Source organism: Thunnus maccoyii, chromosome 15 (genome assembly GCF_910596095.1).
Source record: "Thunnus maccoyii chromosome 15, fThuMac1.1, whole genome shotgun sequence".
Lineage (NCBI taxonomy): Eukaryota > Metazoa > Chordata > Actinopteri > Scombriformes > Scombridae > Thunnus > Thunnus maccoyii.
Genome location: NC_056547.1, coordinates 2,397,433 through 2,417,791, shown reverse-complemented (window position 1 = coordinate 2,417,791; position 20,359 = coordinate 2,397,433). Strand labels below are relative to the sequence as shown.

The following is a 20,359-nucleotide window of genomic DNA, read 5'->3' as shown; positions in this document are numbered from 1 at the left end:
ACTTGGTTAGGGTTAGGGAAAGGTCATGATTTGAGTTAAAATAAAAAATAAAATTAAACTGGCAAGGAACCGTGCTCTGTGATGATTTCCAACTTTCTGCCAACGTTACAACCCCTCCACCTCCTAATAAGAAAGTCAGCTGATATAGGGCTTATATAGGACAGCAAGGTGCGAGTCTTAGTGCTGACAGAGCTGAGTAGTAATTAACAATTTCTTTAAATGAGCTCTCAATGAACTATACGTGTCCAGTTCTCTAATAGTTGCTGGGATGGAGTTCCATTCTAGTGCAGCTTTAACAGAGAATGCAGACCGACTGAAAGTACTTTTTCTGAGTGGGATGATGCAATCCCCTCTTGCTGCACCTCTTGTGAACCCATATGCAGTTGTTCTTATGTTGACAAACTGTCTGAGTGGAGGAGAGGTCAAACCATATATAATCTGGTACATAAGACAAACATCTACATATTTAATCGAGTTTTGCCAACTCAACAAGTTATATTTTTTTAAGATTGGGCAACGATGAAAATGTACTGGTTTCTTGTCAAGGAAGTGTTCGTTTATACAAAGACTCTTGGTTTTAGAGTAGTGTTGCCAGCTTGCGACCAGGTTGTTAAACAGTAAATGATATGGGAAATGACCATGGAATGCATGTACATCTTAGCTGCCTCTGTTGACATATAATCTCGCATGAACCTGAAATTTGAAAGATTGAATTTGACCCGGTTACAGACCTTTATCACCTGAGCCTTGAATGAAAGTTTGGAGTCAATCAAAACACCAAGGTACTTGTATTCAGATACGACCTGTAGCCTCTCCCCTGATACAAAGACATCGGGCTCTACACTAGAACTGTTTGTCTTGGTGAAAAACATACATACTGTTTTAGACACATTTAGTTGCAAATACCATTGATTTAACCATGCTGTTACATGAGTCATGGAGTTTGTGAGATGTCGACATCCAATTATTTACATTATATACAAGGTAAAAATCTGATGTATCAGCTACAAATTACAGTGAGTTCTCCCAGCAGTGAGGAGGAAACAGCATGATATGTTGAGGACAGCTACAGTTCACTGACTCTGTGTGTTTGCATATCTGTCCTGCCTCTCTGCTCCCAGCCGTTAAGAGGCCAGTGTTGATCAGTGGCTGTCCAGACCTTTCACAGCCACTGACACGCCGCCGGCAGCACAATGATGATGTCACTGACTCTACTGCTGGCCACCCTGGGGCTCCTTGTTCAGGGTGAGACTCTCTAGTGAAAGCTTTGCTTCAGGATGCAACCAGGTTCACCACAATGATGTTCTGCTGTGATGGAGAAACACTGAAACAAGCAGCATTTACCTTCTTCCATCTATTCTCCATGTTAAAGAAATGATACTCTTCTGTTTTCATGTTGATCATCTTTCTCCAAGCTGGATTTGTCTCAATAACCCTTCTCCTCTTTTTCATGTTTTACAGGTTCATCAGGACAAATCATCCTGACTCAGTCTCCTGGATCTCAGTCTGTTGTTCCAGGACAGACTGTCTCCATCACATGTAAAGCCAGTTCAGGTGTTAGTAATGTGCTCCACTGGTACGTTCAGAAATCTGGACAAGCTCCTAAACTTCTGATATATTTAGCTATATACTCTGGAGCTTCAGGTCGTTTTACTGGAAGAAGATCAGGCAATGACTTCACTCTGACCATCAGTGGAGTTCAGGCTGAAGATTCAGGAGTTTATTACTGTCAGCAGAGTTACAGCTTCCCGTTCACACAGTGATACAATGTCGTACAAAAACCTCCCTCAGCTGAAGAGGAACTGATCTGACTCAACAGCTGCACTCAAACAAAAACAACAGAGGTTTTAAAAATTTAATTTGAACATTTTAACACTAAATATTCTGTATTTTACAAGAAAAAAGATTTATTTTAAATACTTTCATTAATACAGAATATGAAACATTTGGCTGAACATCAAATCTAACCTCTGTTGAAGTATGATTTCAATTCTTTAATAAGTTTAATCTACTGACTACAACACATGAACACTAAAACTATTATTTATTTATTTGATCTCTTACCATTTTTACAGATACACAAACATACAAGTTTTTAGACATAAATTACAAAATGTTATCATAATAAAATCTACTATCATTGTGTTGTAAAATTACTAATCATGTCATGTGAGATATATTTGTCATTTTGCATGTTTTTATTCCAGCAGCAAGTATTTATAATATAAACCAAAAAACATTTAATTGATTATGGAATTAATTAATAATTGAATTCTTTCCCTTTTTCATCTCTTTCATTTGTCTTTGTGTTTCAGCTCTTCAGCAGAAGCAGTTTGTAAAAATGTCCAGGGTTAAAATGTCAGATCACACTCATTTTATATCTCTTTATGCTGATGATATTTTGCTTTTTATTTCAGAATTAGAACATATTTCTGAGGGTTTTGTGATTTTGTTTAAAAGATTATGTATATGCTTTTAATACATCTGAAAAAATAAAAATATTAGACTCTTTGCACTGACACACTTCAGTAACATAAGATGATTGGAGGATTTTTCATTAAAATTACTCAATTACTAATTATTACAGACAAATCTGAAGTGACTCCAGCAAAGCATTTTCTACAATTATTATGACTTTACTGTAAACTATGAAAACAAATTATGGACTTACTACCACCATGACTGTGTAGCATTAATCACATAATATCTAAGAGTGTTGTTTGAGTGTAAATACTTTCCTAATATACAGGATATGAATCAATACATTATGTGATCTTACATTTTCCTTCTGAAGTCTTCATAGAGCAGTTGAAACATTTATAACTCAGTTTTTATCAGGATTTAATATCATTACTGTTACCATTAAGAGAAAATAATTAAGACACTTTTATAATAATAAAGATGAAAACAAGTGATTTGATGAACAGATCTTTATTGTCTGGAAATACTGAAATTATATTGAAACATTACAACAAGCAAGTAAATATTGTTACTGAAACATGTGAAATAAAAGAGAGAGATAGTTGCAGGGATCAGAGTGAGAGCAGTAGCAGAGTAAAAGCAGTAGCAGTGAGTTAGGTCAGGACTAGGAACACTGGTCTCTCCTCAGTGTCTCTGAGACTGGAGTCTGGGAGCCCTGGGTGGCCTCACAGGTCACAGAGCCCACCTTCCTCCACTGGTCTGCAGGGAGCCTCAGGGTGCTGCTCCAGCTGTAGCGGCCATCATTCTGCAGCACCCCGGGGCTCCTGCTCTGCTCCAAGCTGCTGCTGCTGCTGCCGTCCACCTTCCAGGCCAGACTCCAGTCTGAGGGGTAGCCCTTGTTGGCCAGACACACGAGCGTGGCCTTCCCCTGCTGCAGCTCCTCGCTGGAGGGGGGCAGCACCGTCAGGGTGGGGGTGACTCGACCCACTGGAGGAGGAGACAGAGAGACAACATGAAGAAAGTTCATGCAAAGAGAAAATAAACTCCACGCTGTTGGTTGCAGCAGAGGAGGCTGCTGGTTCTGTTGATCTTCCTCAGACTGGATAAAACTGGTCCTCAGTGTTTCACTTCCCTCTCTGAGCTCAGTAACCATGGCAACAGACAGGCATCACTGATGAACCATGGCAACAGACAGGTTTCAGTACTAAAGATAAAAGGTTCCAACCAAACAACTCTTCAAGTACTTTAATTTACTCAAAAACTTAAACATCAGTGCTAAAGAAGTAAATATTATGCATTACAGAAAGGCAGAAATACTTTTATTTGAGCATCCATATTTTTAAATTGAAGCCAAAACATTAAAGAGACAGTTTGTGTTTAATCTCCTCATTTACACAGGCATCACTACTGAACTATGAAAACAGACAGACTTCACTAATGACAAATATTTTAAGCACTAAAATACTTTTTCCAACTTACAAAATTAATCCTATTAATACAACATAAGGTTAAATCAGCTACAGTGATATTATGGTATTCACTGGTTATAATGAGGATGTGACATGTCATGAAATTCATTGTTCTGAGAGGAAGATTGAGTTAAACACATGAAATGTTTCCAGATAAAACACTCACTAAATAAATGTCTGGTAGATTTCTTCAGATGAAATTATATAATCACTACGTTAAATTAATCAAGAATACGTTCTTTCATTCAAAATCTGAAAACTGAATTATATTGTCTTTAAATAAGCAGTTGTGCATTTTAATAACAGTATAAATGATATGAATGTAGAAACTGTCTCAACAAAAGTTTCTGTGTAACTAAAGACTTCTTTGATCAGACGGATTTTTATCTGTATCACAGTGAAGACTGTAGTGATCACTGGAAAAATATAAAATTTATAAAACTAGCAGCCAAAATGTTCAAGTAAAGCCTGAATTTATCAACTGAAAATAGAATAAATAAAGAATTTAAGTTCTTGTAGAAGTTAAAGGTACTTACAGTTAACATCCAGTCTGGTTCCTCCACCGAACGTGTACCACAGTGATACAAACTGACTGAGTCGTCGTACAAAAACCTCTCACTGTAGAGAGACACGGCTCTCTGACTTTGAACACAACAAACTCTACAAAAACAGCCTCAGTCTGTGAAACACAGCTGGATGATATGAAAATATATAACAGTGGGCCAATAATTTATATTTTTATTCTAAAATTAATCATTTTGTTTCATGTTTACTGTATTTTAAATTATGTCTTGAATTAAAACTGAGTGTTGTAGATGTAAAATGAATCAAAACAGACATTTCTGAAGACAATCTGTTCACAGAACATAAATGAAACCCATAAAATGATCACTGACACATAGTTAATCAGTAATCTGGTAAATTGATTGATCCATTGATGAAACAGCATCATCAGAGTAATCCAAGTCCCTGATGGAGTCAGTCAGAGCATTTCCATAGAGAGCCACTTTGCATCAGCAGCACCATGCTCCAGTGCTCTGGGAGAGTTTATAGTCCTGAGAGTTGAACACTGGATGACTGACAGCTGTCCTTCATCACAACAGAAGCCACAGAAATCCTCCTCATCAAAAACATGACTTTGATCTCTGTCATCATCTGGACTCTTCTCTGCTTCACTCAGGGTGAGGAAAATCATTTTTCTGTCATGTGAAAATCATTTGGAGTGTAGCTGAGTTTCACCATCTCATGTCCAGTGTTTCTTCTCTCTCCTCAGGGTCTGTTGGACAAAATGTTGTCTTGACTCAGCCAGCAGCCAAATCACTGCAGCTTGGTCAAACTGTCTCTATTGACTGTAAGGCTAATAGAAAAGTTGATCTCTACACTGGTTCAAAATACCTTCTGTCCTGGTACCATCAGAAAACTGGAGAAACTCCTAAACTTCTGATTTATGCAACATCAGACAGAGTTACAGGAATCTCCTCCAGATTCAGTGGAAGTGGAGCAGGGAATGGAGTTGACTTCACTCTGACCATCAGTGGAGTTCAGGCTGAAGATTCAGGAGTTTATTACTGTCAGAGTCGTCACTATATCAACAGTCAGTATGTGTTCACACAGTGAAAAAGCGTCATACAAAAACCTCCCTCAGTCAGATTGAACAGAAACTGAACTGACTGCTGCAGCTGGAAGCTACTGCAGAGACTGATACAGTTCACTGAACACACACACACACACACACACACACACACACACACACACACACACACACACACACACACACACACACACGTTCGAACAATGATGTTTGTATTTCTATCTTACTGAGGACATTAATTGAAATAATGCATCCCTCTGCCCCTTAACCTAAACTTAACCATTGCAACCAACAGCCTAACCCTAACTCTTTCACTAGACTGAAAAAACTGTTATTTTAAGACCCATATTTCCATTTGAGGACATAAACTGTGGTTCTTTCAGCAAAGAACACTTTTAATAACAGACAAAGAACAATACCTTATCAGTACTTCACTCCTGTTATTTATCATCCCTGCATCACTCATCTGTGGACATTACCCAGACTGACAAATCTACAAATCTAAGCTCAAGCAGTTTACATTCATACCACAATCAATGAGACATAATTTATACTGTAGCAACAGAGTCAGGAACTAGATTTCAACAAAGTCAAATACAGAGAATGTATGTTTATTTTCTATTTTGGCAGCAGAAGCCAGAAAAATATATATTCTTAGTTTTATCAAACCTTACATCACTTTCACTAAAACCAGCCTCAGTGTAATTGCAGATTACAGATCCTTCAAATGTTAATCAATTAAACTACTTCAGTGTAGAAAATTATATCATCTCCATAAAGGCAAAACTTTGGATTTTTTTCATCATTAGCAGTAACACACTGAGATATGAGAAAGATGCTTTTAAATCAACTGGCTGCACAGAAAACAATGAAACATTTTTTCACATTATTTTTGTTTTTGAGCACTTTCGCATGTTTACAGCCTTCACAGAACTAGATAAGAAAGTAGTTACTACAGAATAAGGACTTGTATGGTCAGAACTTACATATACTGTTTATCATGTAGCAGCAGGTTTGCACTGTGACTTTCTGTGAGACCAAACTGAGCTCAGAGCAACACTGACGTGAATGAAGTCTGTCAGTGAATTAACCAGTGATTCCATCATGTTTGTATTTAAAGAATGTTGTGATATAAAACAATATATGATGATATCAGTGTGATCAGCAGCTTTAAAATGTGCTGATGAAGAAACCTGAGGAACAGTAAGTGTAATAAGAGAGGTGTTTTAAAGGCAGGCTCTCTGGTTATGAAGTCAAGAAACTCATTAAAACTGTTATGTATTTGTAAAACACAGCTGGTTTATACGGAAACTCACTAAAGTAAAGCCCCACAAATTTCCAGACTTAATAATTATGTTTCGTATATGATGTTAAATTTGTGGTAAAATGAAACTGACAGCCTTTACAGTTCTGGATAAGATAGTAGACATTTGAAGATGTGAATTAACTGATAGAAATCAGCATAAACATGAACACTGACGCATTTTGTTAAAACCTCAGTCCGAGCATTTCCATAGAGAGCCACTTTGCATCAGCAGCACCATGCTCCAGTGCTCTGGGAGAGTTTATAGTCCTGACAGTTGAACACTGGATGACTGACAACTGTCCTTCATCACAACAGAAGCCACAGAAATCCTCCTCATCAAAAACATGACTTTGATCTCCGTCCTCATCTGGACTCTCCTCTGCTGCTGCTTCACAGGTAAAGTCCAGAGAATCAAACTCCTCTCCTCTATGAACATCCGTCCCTCTGAAATGAAGCCGACAAAACCATCAAAACCATCAAAACCATGACACTGCTTTATGTTTTTGTCTCTGTATCCTCAGAGTCCAGAGGTCAGATCACAGTGACTCAACCTGCAGCAGTGACATCTGCCCTGGGAGGATCCACAACCATCAAATGTAAAACTAATCCTGCTGTGTACTATGATGGCTCTGACTACATATTAGCCTGGTACCAACAGAAAAATGGAGAAGCTCCTAAACTTCTCATTTACGGTGCTACCAGACGAGCATCAGGGATTCCAGATCGTTTTTCAGGCAGTGGATCAAACTCTGACTTCACTCTGACCATCAGTGGAGTTCAGGCTGAAGATTCAGGAGTTTATTACTGTCAGAGTGCACATGTTATCAACAGTCAGGCTGTGTTCACACAGTGAAAAAGCGTCGTACAAAAACCTCCCTCAGTCAGACTGAACAGAAACTGAACTGACTGCTGCAGCTGGAAGCTACTGCAGAGACTGATACAGTTCACTGAACACACACACACACACACACACACACACACACACACACACACACACACACACACACACACACACACACACACAGATGATTTATGATGTTCATAGTGTCTCTATCAGTTTTCCTCCTGAAGGTCAAACAGTCCACCTCCCACCTCAACAACCTCTTACTGAGTCAAACAAATATTTAATCATTCAAGATTCATCTTGACTCAAAAATGTAAAATCTATCAAACAGAGACATTCTGTTCTTTTATGCTGCCCCATCATCACCTCAGCTGTTAAATCCTCTTCATCACATTAGTTTCAAGTTTCACGATCATCATCGTTCTCTGGATAAAAAAGTTGGATGAACTTCATAACTGACAAGATAGAATAATCATCTCATGATGTTCACTCATAAAAGTCAACTGTAAAAGCTTCCAAACTACCTCACGTCTTCTCTCATTTCAATCTAGTAAACTAAAGTACATGGTAAACTTGGCAGAATTTGCTCCAGATACTCTTCATCTGTTAAAATTAAATGAAGTGCAAACTGCCCCGAGCTAGATTCTTTCATCCGCCCTCAAGATTTTTGGTACAACTTTATAATACAGCCTGCGTTTTACAGTGTAATTTCCCAGTATTTACAGTGTAACTTCCTTGTATGAATCCGTACATCTAAAATACTTCCCGGTTCTTACTGGTACTTAAATGTTGTTACAGCGGAAGAAAACAAAACAACGAGAAACAAGGGAGTAACAATTGGGGATTTAGAGTGTAACTTCCAAAAATTTACTGTATAACTTCCCAGAACTTATGACAAGCAAAGTTTATTTATATAGCACCTTTCACAAATACCAGTTACAAAGTGCTTCACAGTCAAAGAAATAAAATAAAATAAAATCTGAAGAAATGAAAAGCAAAGACACTAGATAAAATATTCAAGGAGAGCAGATAAAATGGCACATACTACCCAAATCACTGTTTGAACAAATGGGTTTCGGTGTAACTTCCTTGTATGAATCAGTAAATATGTAGATGGATGAGAGGAATAAAATCAAATGTTTTTGCCCTTTGCTCATGGTAGTTATGACAATCATTTTTTATGCATGTATGTTTGGCAGGTAAGCTTCACCCACACTCCAGAGATTCATTATGCATTATGTCGTCTACTTCATTGTCTAAATTTGAATAGGAACAAGTCGAGAAATGGATCTATACTTTTGAAAAATAGTTCCTAGCGGCCATGTTGGTCCAGCACTGCAGCAGCTCATAACAGGCAAACTTACAGTAATGTGATAATATACATATTATATCTTTAATTATACCATAATGAGGTAAAGAGATAGAGAGATAAGAACGTAGTTACTACAGAATAAGGAATTGTATGGTCAGACCTTACATATACTGTTTATCATGTAGCAGCAGGTTTGCACTGTGACTTTCTGTGAGACCAAACTGAGCTCAGAGCAACACTGACGTGAATGAAGTCTGTCAGTGAATTAACCAGTGATTCCATTATGTTTGTATCTAAAGAATGTTGTGATATAAAACAATATATGATGATATCAGTGTGATCAGCAGCTTTAAAATGTGTAGATGAAGAAACCTGAGGAACAGTTAGTGTAATAAGAGAGGTGTTTTAAAGGCAGGCTCTCTGGTTATGAAGTCAAGAAACTCATTAAAACTGTTATGTATTTGTAAAACACAGCTGGTTTATACGGAAACTCACTAAAGCTAAACCCCACAAATTTCCAAACTTAATAATTATGTTTCGTATATGATGTTAAATTTGTGGTAAAATGAAACTGACAGCCTTTACAGTTCTGGATAAGATAGTAGACATTTGAAGATGTGAATTAACTGATAGAAATCAGCATAAACATGAACACTGACGCATTTTGTTAAAACCTCAGTCAGAGTATTTCCATAGAGAGCCACTTTGCATCAGCAGCACCATGCTCCAGTGCTCTGGGAGAGTTTATAGTCCTGAGAGTTGAACACTGGATGACTGACAGCTGTCCTTCATCACAACAGAAGCCACAGAAATCCTCCTCATCAAAAACATGACTTTGATCTCCGTCCTCATCTGGACTCTCCTCTGCTGCTGCTTCACAGGTAAAGTCCAGAGAATCAAACTCCTCTCCGTTATGAACATCCGTCCCTCTGAAATGAAGCTGACAAAACCATCAAAACCATCAAAACCATGACGCTGCTTTATGTTTTTGTCTCTGTATCCTCAGAGTCCAGAGGCCAGGTCACAGTGACTCAGCCTGCAGCAGTGACATCTGCTCTGGGAGGCTCCACAACCATCAGCTGTAGGGTCAGTCATCAGGTTGCCGTCTGTAGCAGTGCTTACTGTTTAGCCTGGTACCAACAAAAAGATGGAGAAACTCCTAAACTCCTCATTCGCTACACTAATGAGCGAGTATCAGGGACGCCAGATCGTTTTTCAGGCAGTGGATCCAAGACTGACTTCACTCTGACCATCAGTGGAGTTCAGGCTGAAGATGCAGCAGTTTATTACTGTCAGAGTTATCACTATATCAACAGTCAGCTTGTGTTCACACAGTGAAAGCGTCGTACAAAAACCTCCCTCAGTCAGACTGAACAGAAACTGAACTGACTGCTGCAGCTGGAAGCTACTGCAGAGACTGATACAGTTCACTGAACACACACACACACACACACACACACAGATGATTTATGATGTTCATAGTGTCTCTATCAGTTTTCCTCCTGAAGGTCAAACAGTCCACCTCCCACCTCAACAACCTCTTAGTGAGTCAAACAAATATTTAATCATTCAAGATTCATCTTGACTCAAAAATGTAAAATCTATCAAACAGAGACATTCTGTTCTTTCATGCTGCCCCATCATCACCTCAGCTGTTAAATCCTCTTCATCACATTAGTTTCAAGTTTCACGGTCATCATCGTTCTCTGGATAAAAAAGTTGGATGAACTTCATAACTGACAAGATAGAATAATCATCTCATGATGTTCACTCATAAAAGTCAACTGTAAAAGCTTCCAAACTACCTCACGTCTTCTCTCATTTCAATCTAGTAAACTAAAGTACATAGTAAACTTGGCAGAATTTGCTCCAGATACTCTTCATCTGTTAAAATTAAATGAAGTGCAAACTGCCCCGAGCTAGATTATTTCATCCGGCCTCAAGATTTTTGGTAAAACTTCATAATATAGCCTGCGTTTTACAGTGTAATTTCCCAGAATTTACAGTGTAACTTCCTTGTATGAATCCGTACATCTAAAATACTTCCCGCTTCTTACTGGTACTTAAATGTTGTTATAGCGGAAGAAAACAAAACAATGAGAAACAAGTGAGTAACAATTGGGGATTTAGAGTGTAACTTCCCAAAATTTACCGTATAACTTCCCAGAACTTATGGCAAGCAAAGTTTATTTATATAGCACCTTTCACAAATACCAGTTACAAAGTGCTTCACAGTCAAAGAAATAGAATAAAATAAAATAAAATCTGAATAAATAAAAAGCAAAAACACCAGATAAAATATTCAAGGAGAGCAGATAAAATGGACAAATTAAGATTAAATGGCACATAATACCCAAATGCCTGTCTGAACAAATGGGTTTTGGTGTAACTTCCTTGTATGAATCAGTACATATATATATGGATGAGAGGAATAAAATCAAATGTTTTTGCCCTTTGCTCATGGTAGTTATGACAATCATTTTTTATGCATGTGTGTTTGGCAGGTAAGCTTCACCCACACTCCAGAGATTCATTATGCATTATGTCGTCTACTTCATTGTCTAAATTTGAATAAGAACAAGTTGAGAAATGGATCTATACTTTTGATAAATAGTTCCTAGTGGCCATGTTGGTCCAGCACTGCAGCAGCTCATAACAGGCAAACTTACAGTAATGTGATAATATACATATTATATCTTTAATTATACCATAATGAGGAAAAGAGATAGAGAGATAAGAAAGTAGTTACTACAGAAGAAGGAATTGTATGGTCAGACCTTACATATACTGTTTATCTTGTAGCAGCAGGTTTGTACTGTGACTTTCTGTGAGACCAAACTGAGCTCAGAGCAAGACTGACGTGAATGAAGTCTGTCAGTGAATTAACCAGTGATTCCATTATGTTTGTATCTAAAGAATGTTGTGATATAAAACAATATATGATGATATCAGTGTGATCAGCAGCTTTAAAATGTGCAGATGAAGAAACCTGAGGGACAGTAATTGTAATAAGAGAGGTGTTTTAAAGGCAGGCTCTCTGGTTATAAAGTCAAGAAACTCATTAAAACCGTTATGTATTTGTAAAACACAGCTGGTTTATACGGAAACTCACCTAAGTAAAGCCCCACAAATTTCCAAACTTAATAATTACGTTTCGTATATGATGTTAAATTTGTGGTAAAATGAAACTGACAGCCTTCACAGTTCTGGATAAGATAGTAGACATTTGTAGACGTGATTTAACTGATAGAAATCAGCATAAACATGAACACTGACGCATTTTGTTAAAACCTCACTCAGAGCATTTCCATAGAGAGCCACTTTGCATCAGCAGCACCATGCTCCAGTGCTCTGGGAGAGTTTATAGTCCTGAGAGTTGAACACTGGATGACTGACAGCTGTCCTTCATCACAACAGAAGCCACAGAAATCCTCCTCATCAAAAACATGACTTTGATCTCCGTCCTCATCTGGACTCTCCTCTGCTGCTGCTTCACAGGTAAAGTCCAGAGAATCAAACTCCTCTCCTCTATGAACATCCGTCCCTCTGAAATGAAGCCGACAAAACCATCAAAACCATGACACTGCTTTATGTTTTTGTCTCTGTATCTTCAGAGTCCAGAGGCCAGGTCACAGTGACTCAGCCTGCAGCAGTGACATCTGCTCTGGGAGGCTCCACAACCATTAGCTGTAGGGTCAGTCATGGGGTTGATGGTGGTTGTGGCAGTTCCCCTTCCTACCCCTGTCTATTCTGGTACCAAAAAAGAGATAGCGAAGTTCCTAAACTTCTCATTTACGGTGCTACCTATCGAGCATCAGGGATTCCAGATCGTTTTTCAGGCAGTGGATCAAAAACTGACTTCACTCTGACCATCAGTGGAGTTCAGGCTGAAGATTCAGCAGTTTATTACTGTCAGAGTGCACACTATATCAACAGTCAGGCTGTGTTCACACAGTGAAAAAGCGTCGTACAAAAACCTCCCTCAGTCAGACTGAACAGAAACTGAACTGACTGCTGCAGCTGGAAGCTACTGCAGAGACTGATACAGTTCACTGAACACACACACACACACACACACACACACACACACACACACACACAGATGATTTATGATGTTCATAGTGTCTCTATCAGTTTTCCTCCTGAAGGTCAAACAGTCCACCTCCCACCTCAACAACCTCTTACTGAGTCAAACAAATATTTAGTCATTCAAGATTCATCTTGACTCAAAAATGTAAAATCTATCAAACAGAGACATTCTGTTCTTTCATGCTGCCCCATCATCACCTCAGCTGTTAAATCCTCTTCATCACATTATGTTATGACACATTTCACACTCATCATCTCTCTCTGTATAAAAAAGTTGGATGAACTTCATAACTGACAAGATAGAATAATCATCTCATGATGTTCACTCATAAAAGTCAACTGTAAAAGCTTCCAAACTACCTCACGTCTTCTCTCATTTCAATCTAGTAAACTAAAGTACATAGTAAACTTGGCAGAATTTGCTCCAGATACTCTTCATCTGTTAAAATTAAATGAAGTGTAAACTGCCCCGAGCTAGATTCTTTCATTCCCCTTGAAGATTTTTAAACTTCAACTATTTACAGTATGTGTAACGTAAAAATCTGATGTATCAGCTACAAATTAATTACAGTGTATTCAACCCAATACAAAAATCACTAAAAGAAAATAATGTGATTATAGTTCATTCATTTAAATACAATGTAGACATTTGACCAGTGAATTTTCCCAGCAGTGCATGTGAAGTCAGATCATATAATGACTACCTGCTAGGGTTGGGCCCAAATACAAATACGTTATTCAGCAAAGCACAAATATTGTTTTTCTTGTGTTTTTTTACGAATATTTGTTCCATACAAATATTTTAAACAGTATTTGTTTTTGAGAAGAAAAAAAAAACATGTCAAATATCAGCGTGCAGGTCGGTTACATCACTATCTCAGTGTCTCTCCTCTGCTCCGTTGTTACGTCTATCAGCAGGTCTCAACGAGGGGAGTCACATCCACCTGCTACATGACGCACATTTCCTAATTTTGACATCACTCCTGGAGTTGGGGGTGTTCCCCAGAGATAAAGCTGAACTACTGACACACGCAAAGTGCTTTCAAGGGACTCTCCATAACCTGTCGTTCCCCTTCTCTTTTCAAAAATGTTAGGTTGTAAAAAATAGGCAATAAATGAAAAGTGGAAAGCAAGAACCGTCTTTGAAGTACTCTCCTATACGTTACACGCTGTGCTGTCGGGAAGAAAATAAAATATTGGGTGTATAAATAGGTAGAGGTCTGTCTGCAATGAGGTGATGAGTAAAGTTTTAGCTCAGTAGTCAGTGCAGTCGTCTATGATCTAGGAGACTGCAGTTCGAGACCTGATGTGGGGACCTCCTTCGTAAGGTAGTTTATTCATGAACACTTACTGTAACACTTTAATATTCTAAAATTAAAAGAGTAATAAAAACAAAAACAGGATTTTTAAGCCTCTTTCAACTTTTATTAGATTACAAATACAAATAATTTTGCTGCCTCAACAAATATAGATACAAATACAAATACTGGACTCTCTGCACATCCCTACTACCTGCACTGATACCTTCAGAAATCTGGAGGAGATCCTAAACTCCTGATTTATGGAGCTACAAGCCTTACATCTGGAGCTTCAGATCATTTTAGTGGGAGTGGGATTGATGTTAAATGCAGTTAGCTGCTTAAAAATATTTCAATCATGAGAGACTTTTTTAAGTGACAATGATTTTATTGAACATGCATAATGTGAAAAGTCTTTGGTGATTAGACCCCACTGTGATGTCATTTATAAAGGGGCAGTTAAGGTGTGAGTAGAATAGGATATCCCCTCGATGGAGTCTAGACACTGATGGTGGTGATGAATATGGGAATATTGGGATCTGGATGATGAGGAGAGGAGACACTTCTGGTGATCTTGTGTGCTGACGTGATGAAGTGGAGGTGAACAGGGTGGAGGAAGGTCACAGCGATTCACACTGAAATGTCAGCTGACAACGACAGAGAGAAGATCAGATTTAAAGTTTGGCAGCTAAGACATGATAGTCTGATAGAAATACTGGCAGAATCTGATTTATTAACTGAGAGTAACGTCCATGAACAACTGATACGAGAGCAGGAGAAGCAGTGGGAGAGAGAGAGAGAGAGGAATGAGAATGAATGAATGAGTAGTAGATAGTCTTCCTGCTTGAACTTATGCTAAGCTCCATTCTTTAAAATTAAAATATCTGTACAATGTGCAAGTTAACTGTATATTATATATATATTTTTAGTGTAATGAGTGACAGTTTTCTTTGCTCCTTTTTATTGCCTGTATTGTATTTGATGCTGTAAAAATGTTTTTGTGCTTCCTTCATGACTTTGATCTGATTAAATAAGAAAAACTATTTCACATAAAAGATCATTTGCTGTTAGGATTTGATTGTTGAGGATGACAAATGACAACATCTTTAGTTTTTTAATCTACATGAGGATGATGTAAATGTTGAGTTGTCCCAGCAGTGAGGAGGAAACAGCATGATATGTTGAGGACAGCTACAGTTGACTGACTCTGTGTGTTTGCATATCTGTCCTGCCTCTCTGCTCCCAGCCGTTAAGAGGCCAGTGTTGATCAGTGGCTGTCCAGACCTTTCAGAGCCACTGACACGCCACCGGCAGCACAATGATGATGTCACTGACTCTACTGCTGGCCACCCTTGGGCTCCTTGTTCAGGGTGAGACTCTAGTGAAAACTTTGCTTCAGGATGCAACCAGGTTCACCACAATGATGTTCTGCTGTGATGGAGAAACACTGAAACAAGCAGCATTTACCTTCTTCCATCTATTCTCCATGTTAAAGAAATGATACTCTTCTGTTTTTATGTTGATCATCTTTCTCCAAGCTGGATTTGTCTCAATAACCCTTCTCTTCTTTGTCATGTTTTCCAGGTTCATCAGGACAAATCATCCTGACTCAGTCTCCTGGATCTCAGTCTGTTGTTCCAGGACAGACTGTCCCCATCAGATGTAAAACCAGTTCAAGTGTTGGTAACAACCTCCACTGGTACCTTCAGAAATCTGGAGAAGCTCCTAAACTCCTGATTTCTTATGCTACAGGCCTTCAGCCTGGAGTTTCAGATCGTTTTAGTGGAAGTAGATCAAATACTGACTTCACTCTGACCATCAGTGGAGTTCAGGCTGAAGATTCAGGAGTTTATTACTGTCAGCAGAGTCAAAGCTGGCCACTCACACAGTGATACAACGTCGTACAAAAACTCCCTCAGCTGAAGAGGAACTGATCTGACTCAACAGCTGCACCCAAACTAAAACAACAGAGGTTTTAATAATTTCATTTGAACATTTTAACACCAAATATTCTGTATTTAACAAGAAAAGATTTATTTTAATACTTTCATTAATACAGAATATGAAACATTTGGCTGAACATCAAATCTAACCTCTGTTGAAGTATGATTTCAATTTTTTCATAAGTTTAATCTACTGACTACAACACATGAACACTAAAACTATTATTATTTATTTATTTCATCTCTTACTATTTTTAATAGATACTCAAACATACAACTTTTTAGAAATAAATTACAAATGTTATCATGATAAAATCTACTATCATTTGTGTTGTAAAATTACTAATCATGTCATGTGACATATATTTGTCATTTTGCATGTTTGTATTCCAGTAGCAAGTATTTATAATATAAACCAAAAAACATTTAATTGATTATGTAATTAATTAATTCTTGAATTCTTTCCCTTTTTCATCTCCTTCATTTGTCTTTGTGTTTCAACTCTTCAGCAGAAGCAGTTTGTAAAAATGTCCAGGGTTAAAATGTCAGATCACACTCATTTCATATCTCTTTATGCTGATGATATTTTGCTTTTTATTCCAGAATTAGAACATATTTCTGGGGCTTTTGTGATTTTGTTTAAAAGATTATGTATATGCTTTTAATACATCTGAAAAAATAAAAATATTAAACTCTTTGTAAAATGATACAGTTCACTGAACACACACACACACACACACACACACACCAGTAGGTCTTTAATAAGTATATACAGATCATTCACTATCTTCCATCATAAATGTAAATATATATTAATAGAAATATAATTACAAATGTTTATTAGACATGGAGGACTTGTTTCTCTTCTCCTCTTTAGATTTTTTTGGACTCCTGGTTTCTTCCGTTAGGAAATGCATCAGCATCTCCAACACGTTCTTACTCCCAACTCGTTGCATATGGAAGCTTGGTCAGGACCCCGTAGCGTCACTTTTTAACGCACTGGGTACCCCTTTAGTGTCATTTTTCAACGTACAGTATCACAGCAGTCACTGTTAAAAAATAATGATATTTTATGGTGTGACAACACAGTGGTTAAGGTCTGGTGAGGTTTAGGCACAAAACCCACTTGGTTAGGGTTAGGGAAAGATCATGATCTGTGCTCTGTGCTGATTTCCAACTTTCTGCCAACAACGTTACAACCCCTCCACCTCCTAATAAGAAAGTCAGCTCATATAGATGTCACGTGAAGTATGTCACTTCAGAAATGTTGATATGAAACGTATTGTTGAAATGTTAATATGCTCCGTATTACAGGTGTTGAAATGTAGATATTCAAGGTATCTGTGGTTTGCACAAACATACAATGCCAACGTTTTATTCTGGCGACCAGGCTGAAATTTGTCACCTTATATAGACGTCATCGGTCTCATGGCGTCTATTTCAGACGTTGTGGGAGTTCAACAGAAGTCTATCGGACTACCCTGCACATTGAAAAATGACGCTAAAGGGATACCCAGTACGTTAAAATGTGACAGCACAGGGTCCTGACCAAGCTTCAATATGTGACGAGTTGTGAGTGAGAACGGGCTGGCATCTCAGGCATCATTTCATTCACACCATTAAAAAGATCAGCTTGGATGCTGATGACATCTGACCAAACATCACAAAATCCTAAGTTTTCCTTCTTTCGGTTACTAATCAGATCAGAAGTTATAAGAAGTGTTCTAACTATTCTCACTCCTATTTTTAAATTTGCATTAGATCTTTTTTTTCTTGTTTTATTTTACACAAACATAAAACACATATTCAATACTCACACACACAAAAACAACACACATATCACATATATACATATATATACACATATACAAACATACATATATGTACATACATGTCAAGCACTATATGTGATTGTGGTTCAAAAACATTCACTTATACAACAATTTAAATTAAACACATCATTTTATAGAAGGAACTAAAGAAAAAAGAGATAATGTTAATTTATGATAACATAGAATAATCATAGTTCTGTATCCCAAGTTTTTGATATTGTCAAGATCTCCCATTTATTTATGTCTGAGCTTTTTACTCTGCCTTTAATAATAATATATTATTATTTAATAATGATCTTTTCCTGCAAATATTAATGTTTTAAATGTAATATGAAGGAACTTAAAACCAGCTTTTTAGGAGAATCAAATATATAAAGCTTGCCAAGCAACACAATAATATTCAATAACATGTTTCTATCATCTTGATAACCCCAAATAATATTGAGAGGGGATAAAAGTAAAAGGATTGCTTGCTCAGATAACCAATTTGCCACCTGCTGCCAAAAGGATGAAACCACTGGACAATACCAAAATAAACAAATAATATCCTCCTCCTCATCACCACAAAATCTACAGATATTATCCTCAGTCATTCTCCATATCTTAAGCATTTTTCTTGTTGGTAACATCTTATAAAACATTTTTAACTGAAAGGCCCATAAATAAGTAGAGCAAGATGACGAGTAAATACATCTAAAAATGTTTAACCAAGGAAGAGGAGTATCAAACACATCATTCCAATAGGTTTGAAAATAATATGGATGAGAAGTTATATTCTCAAAGGACATAAAGAAATGATACATATCTTAAATAAATGTGTATTCAGTAGAATACACATTTAAGAAATCAAAAACATTTAATGAAGAAACACCTCCATATATCTGAAAAACTTTGGATTTGAGGCCTTTCACATCACTAGTTGCACATTCTGCACTTGAGAAAAACAAAATATCAACCATGTTAAAAAAAAGACTGAAAACAATTCTGTGAAATTAGCCTCAAAATTCTTCCTTTACACATTTCACATCAGTCTTTCTAACTGCTTAATGAAGTTCTCTCCCTCAGATTGTCACTCCTTTATGTCCTGGATGATGTAAATGTTGAGTTCTCCCAGCAGTGAGGAGGAAACAGCATGATATGTTGAGGACAGCTACAGTTGACTGACTCTGTGTGTTTGCATATCTGTCCTGCCTCTCTGCTCCCAGCCGTTAAGAGGCCAGTGTTGATCAGTGGCTGTCCAGACCTTTCAGAGCCACTGACACGCCGCCGGCAGCACAATGATGATGTCACTGACTCTACTGCTGGCCACCATGGGGCTCCTTGTTCAGGGTGAGACTCTCTTGTGAAAACTTTGCTTCAGGATGCAACCAGGTTCACCACAATGATGTTCTGCTGTGATGGAGAAACACTGAAACAAGCAGCATTTACCTTCTTCCATATATTCTCCATGTTAAAGAAATGATACTCTTGTGTTTTCATGTTGATCATCTTTCTCCAAGCTGGATTTGTCTCAATAACCCTTCTCCTCTTTTTCATGTTTTCCAGGTTCGTCAGGACAAATCATCCTGACTCAGTCTCCTGGATCTCAGTCTGTTGTTCCAGGACAGACTGTCTCCATCAGATGTAAAACCAGTTCAAGAGTTTATAACGACCTCCAGTGGTACCTTCAGAAATCTGGAGAAGCTCCTAAACTCCTGATTTATTATGCTACAAGCCTTCAGCCTGGAGTTTCAGATCGTTTTAGTGGAAGTGGATACGGCACTGACTTCACTCTGGCCATCAGTGGAGTTCAGGCTGAAGATTCAGGAGTTTATTACTGTCAGCAGGATAACAGCTGGCCACTCACACAGTGATACAACGTCGTACAAAAACCTCCCTCAGCAGAAGAGGAGCTGATCTGACTCAACAGCTGCACTCAAACAAAAACAACAGAGGTTTTAATAATTTAATTTAAACATTTTAACACTAAATATTCTGTATTTAACAACAAAAAAAGAGATTCAAATACTTTCATTAATACAGAATATGAAACATTTGGCTGAACATCAAATCTAACCTCTGTTGAAGTATGATTTCAATTCTTTAATAAGTTTAATCTACTGACTACAACACATGAACACTAAAATTATTATTATTTATTTATTTCATCTCTTACTATTTTCCATAGATACTCAAACATACAATTTTTTAGAAATAAATTACAAAATGTTATCATGATAAAATCTACTATCATTTATGTTGTAAAATTACTAAT

At 37.5% G+C, this 20,359-nt stretch overlaps 2 gene segments (V, D, J or C); one reads left to right on the top strand and one right to left on the bottom strand.

Moving 5' to 3' along the window:
- LOC121913208 overlaps nucleotides 1-20,359 on the bottom strand; it is an 899,212-nt gene that overhangs the window by 79,472 nt on the left and 799,381 nt on the right.
- Nucleotides 1,092-19,959, top strand: LOC121913229. The segment is given in 2 exon segments: nucleotides 1,092-1,245; nucleotides 19,651-19,959. Coding segments are annotated over 2 exon segments (360 nt in total).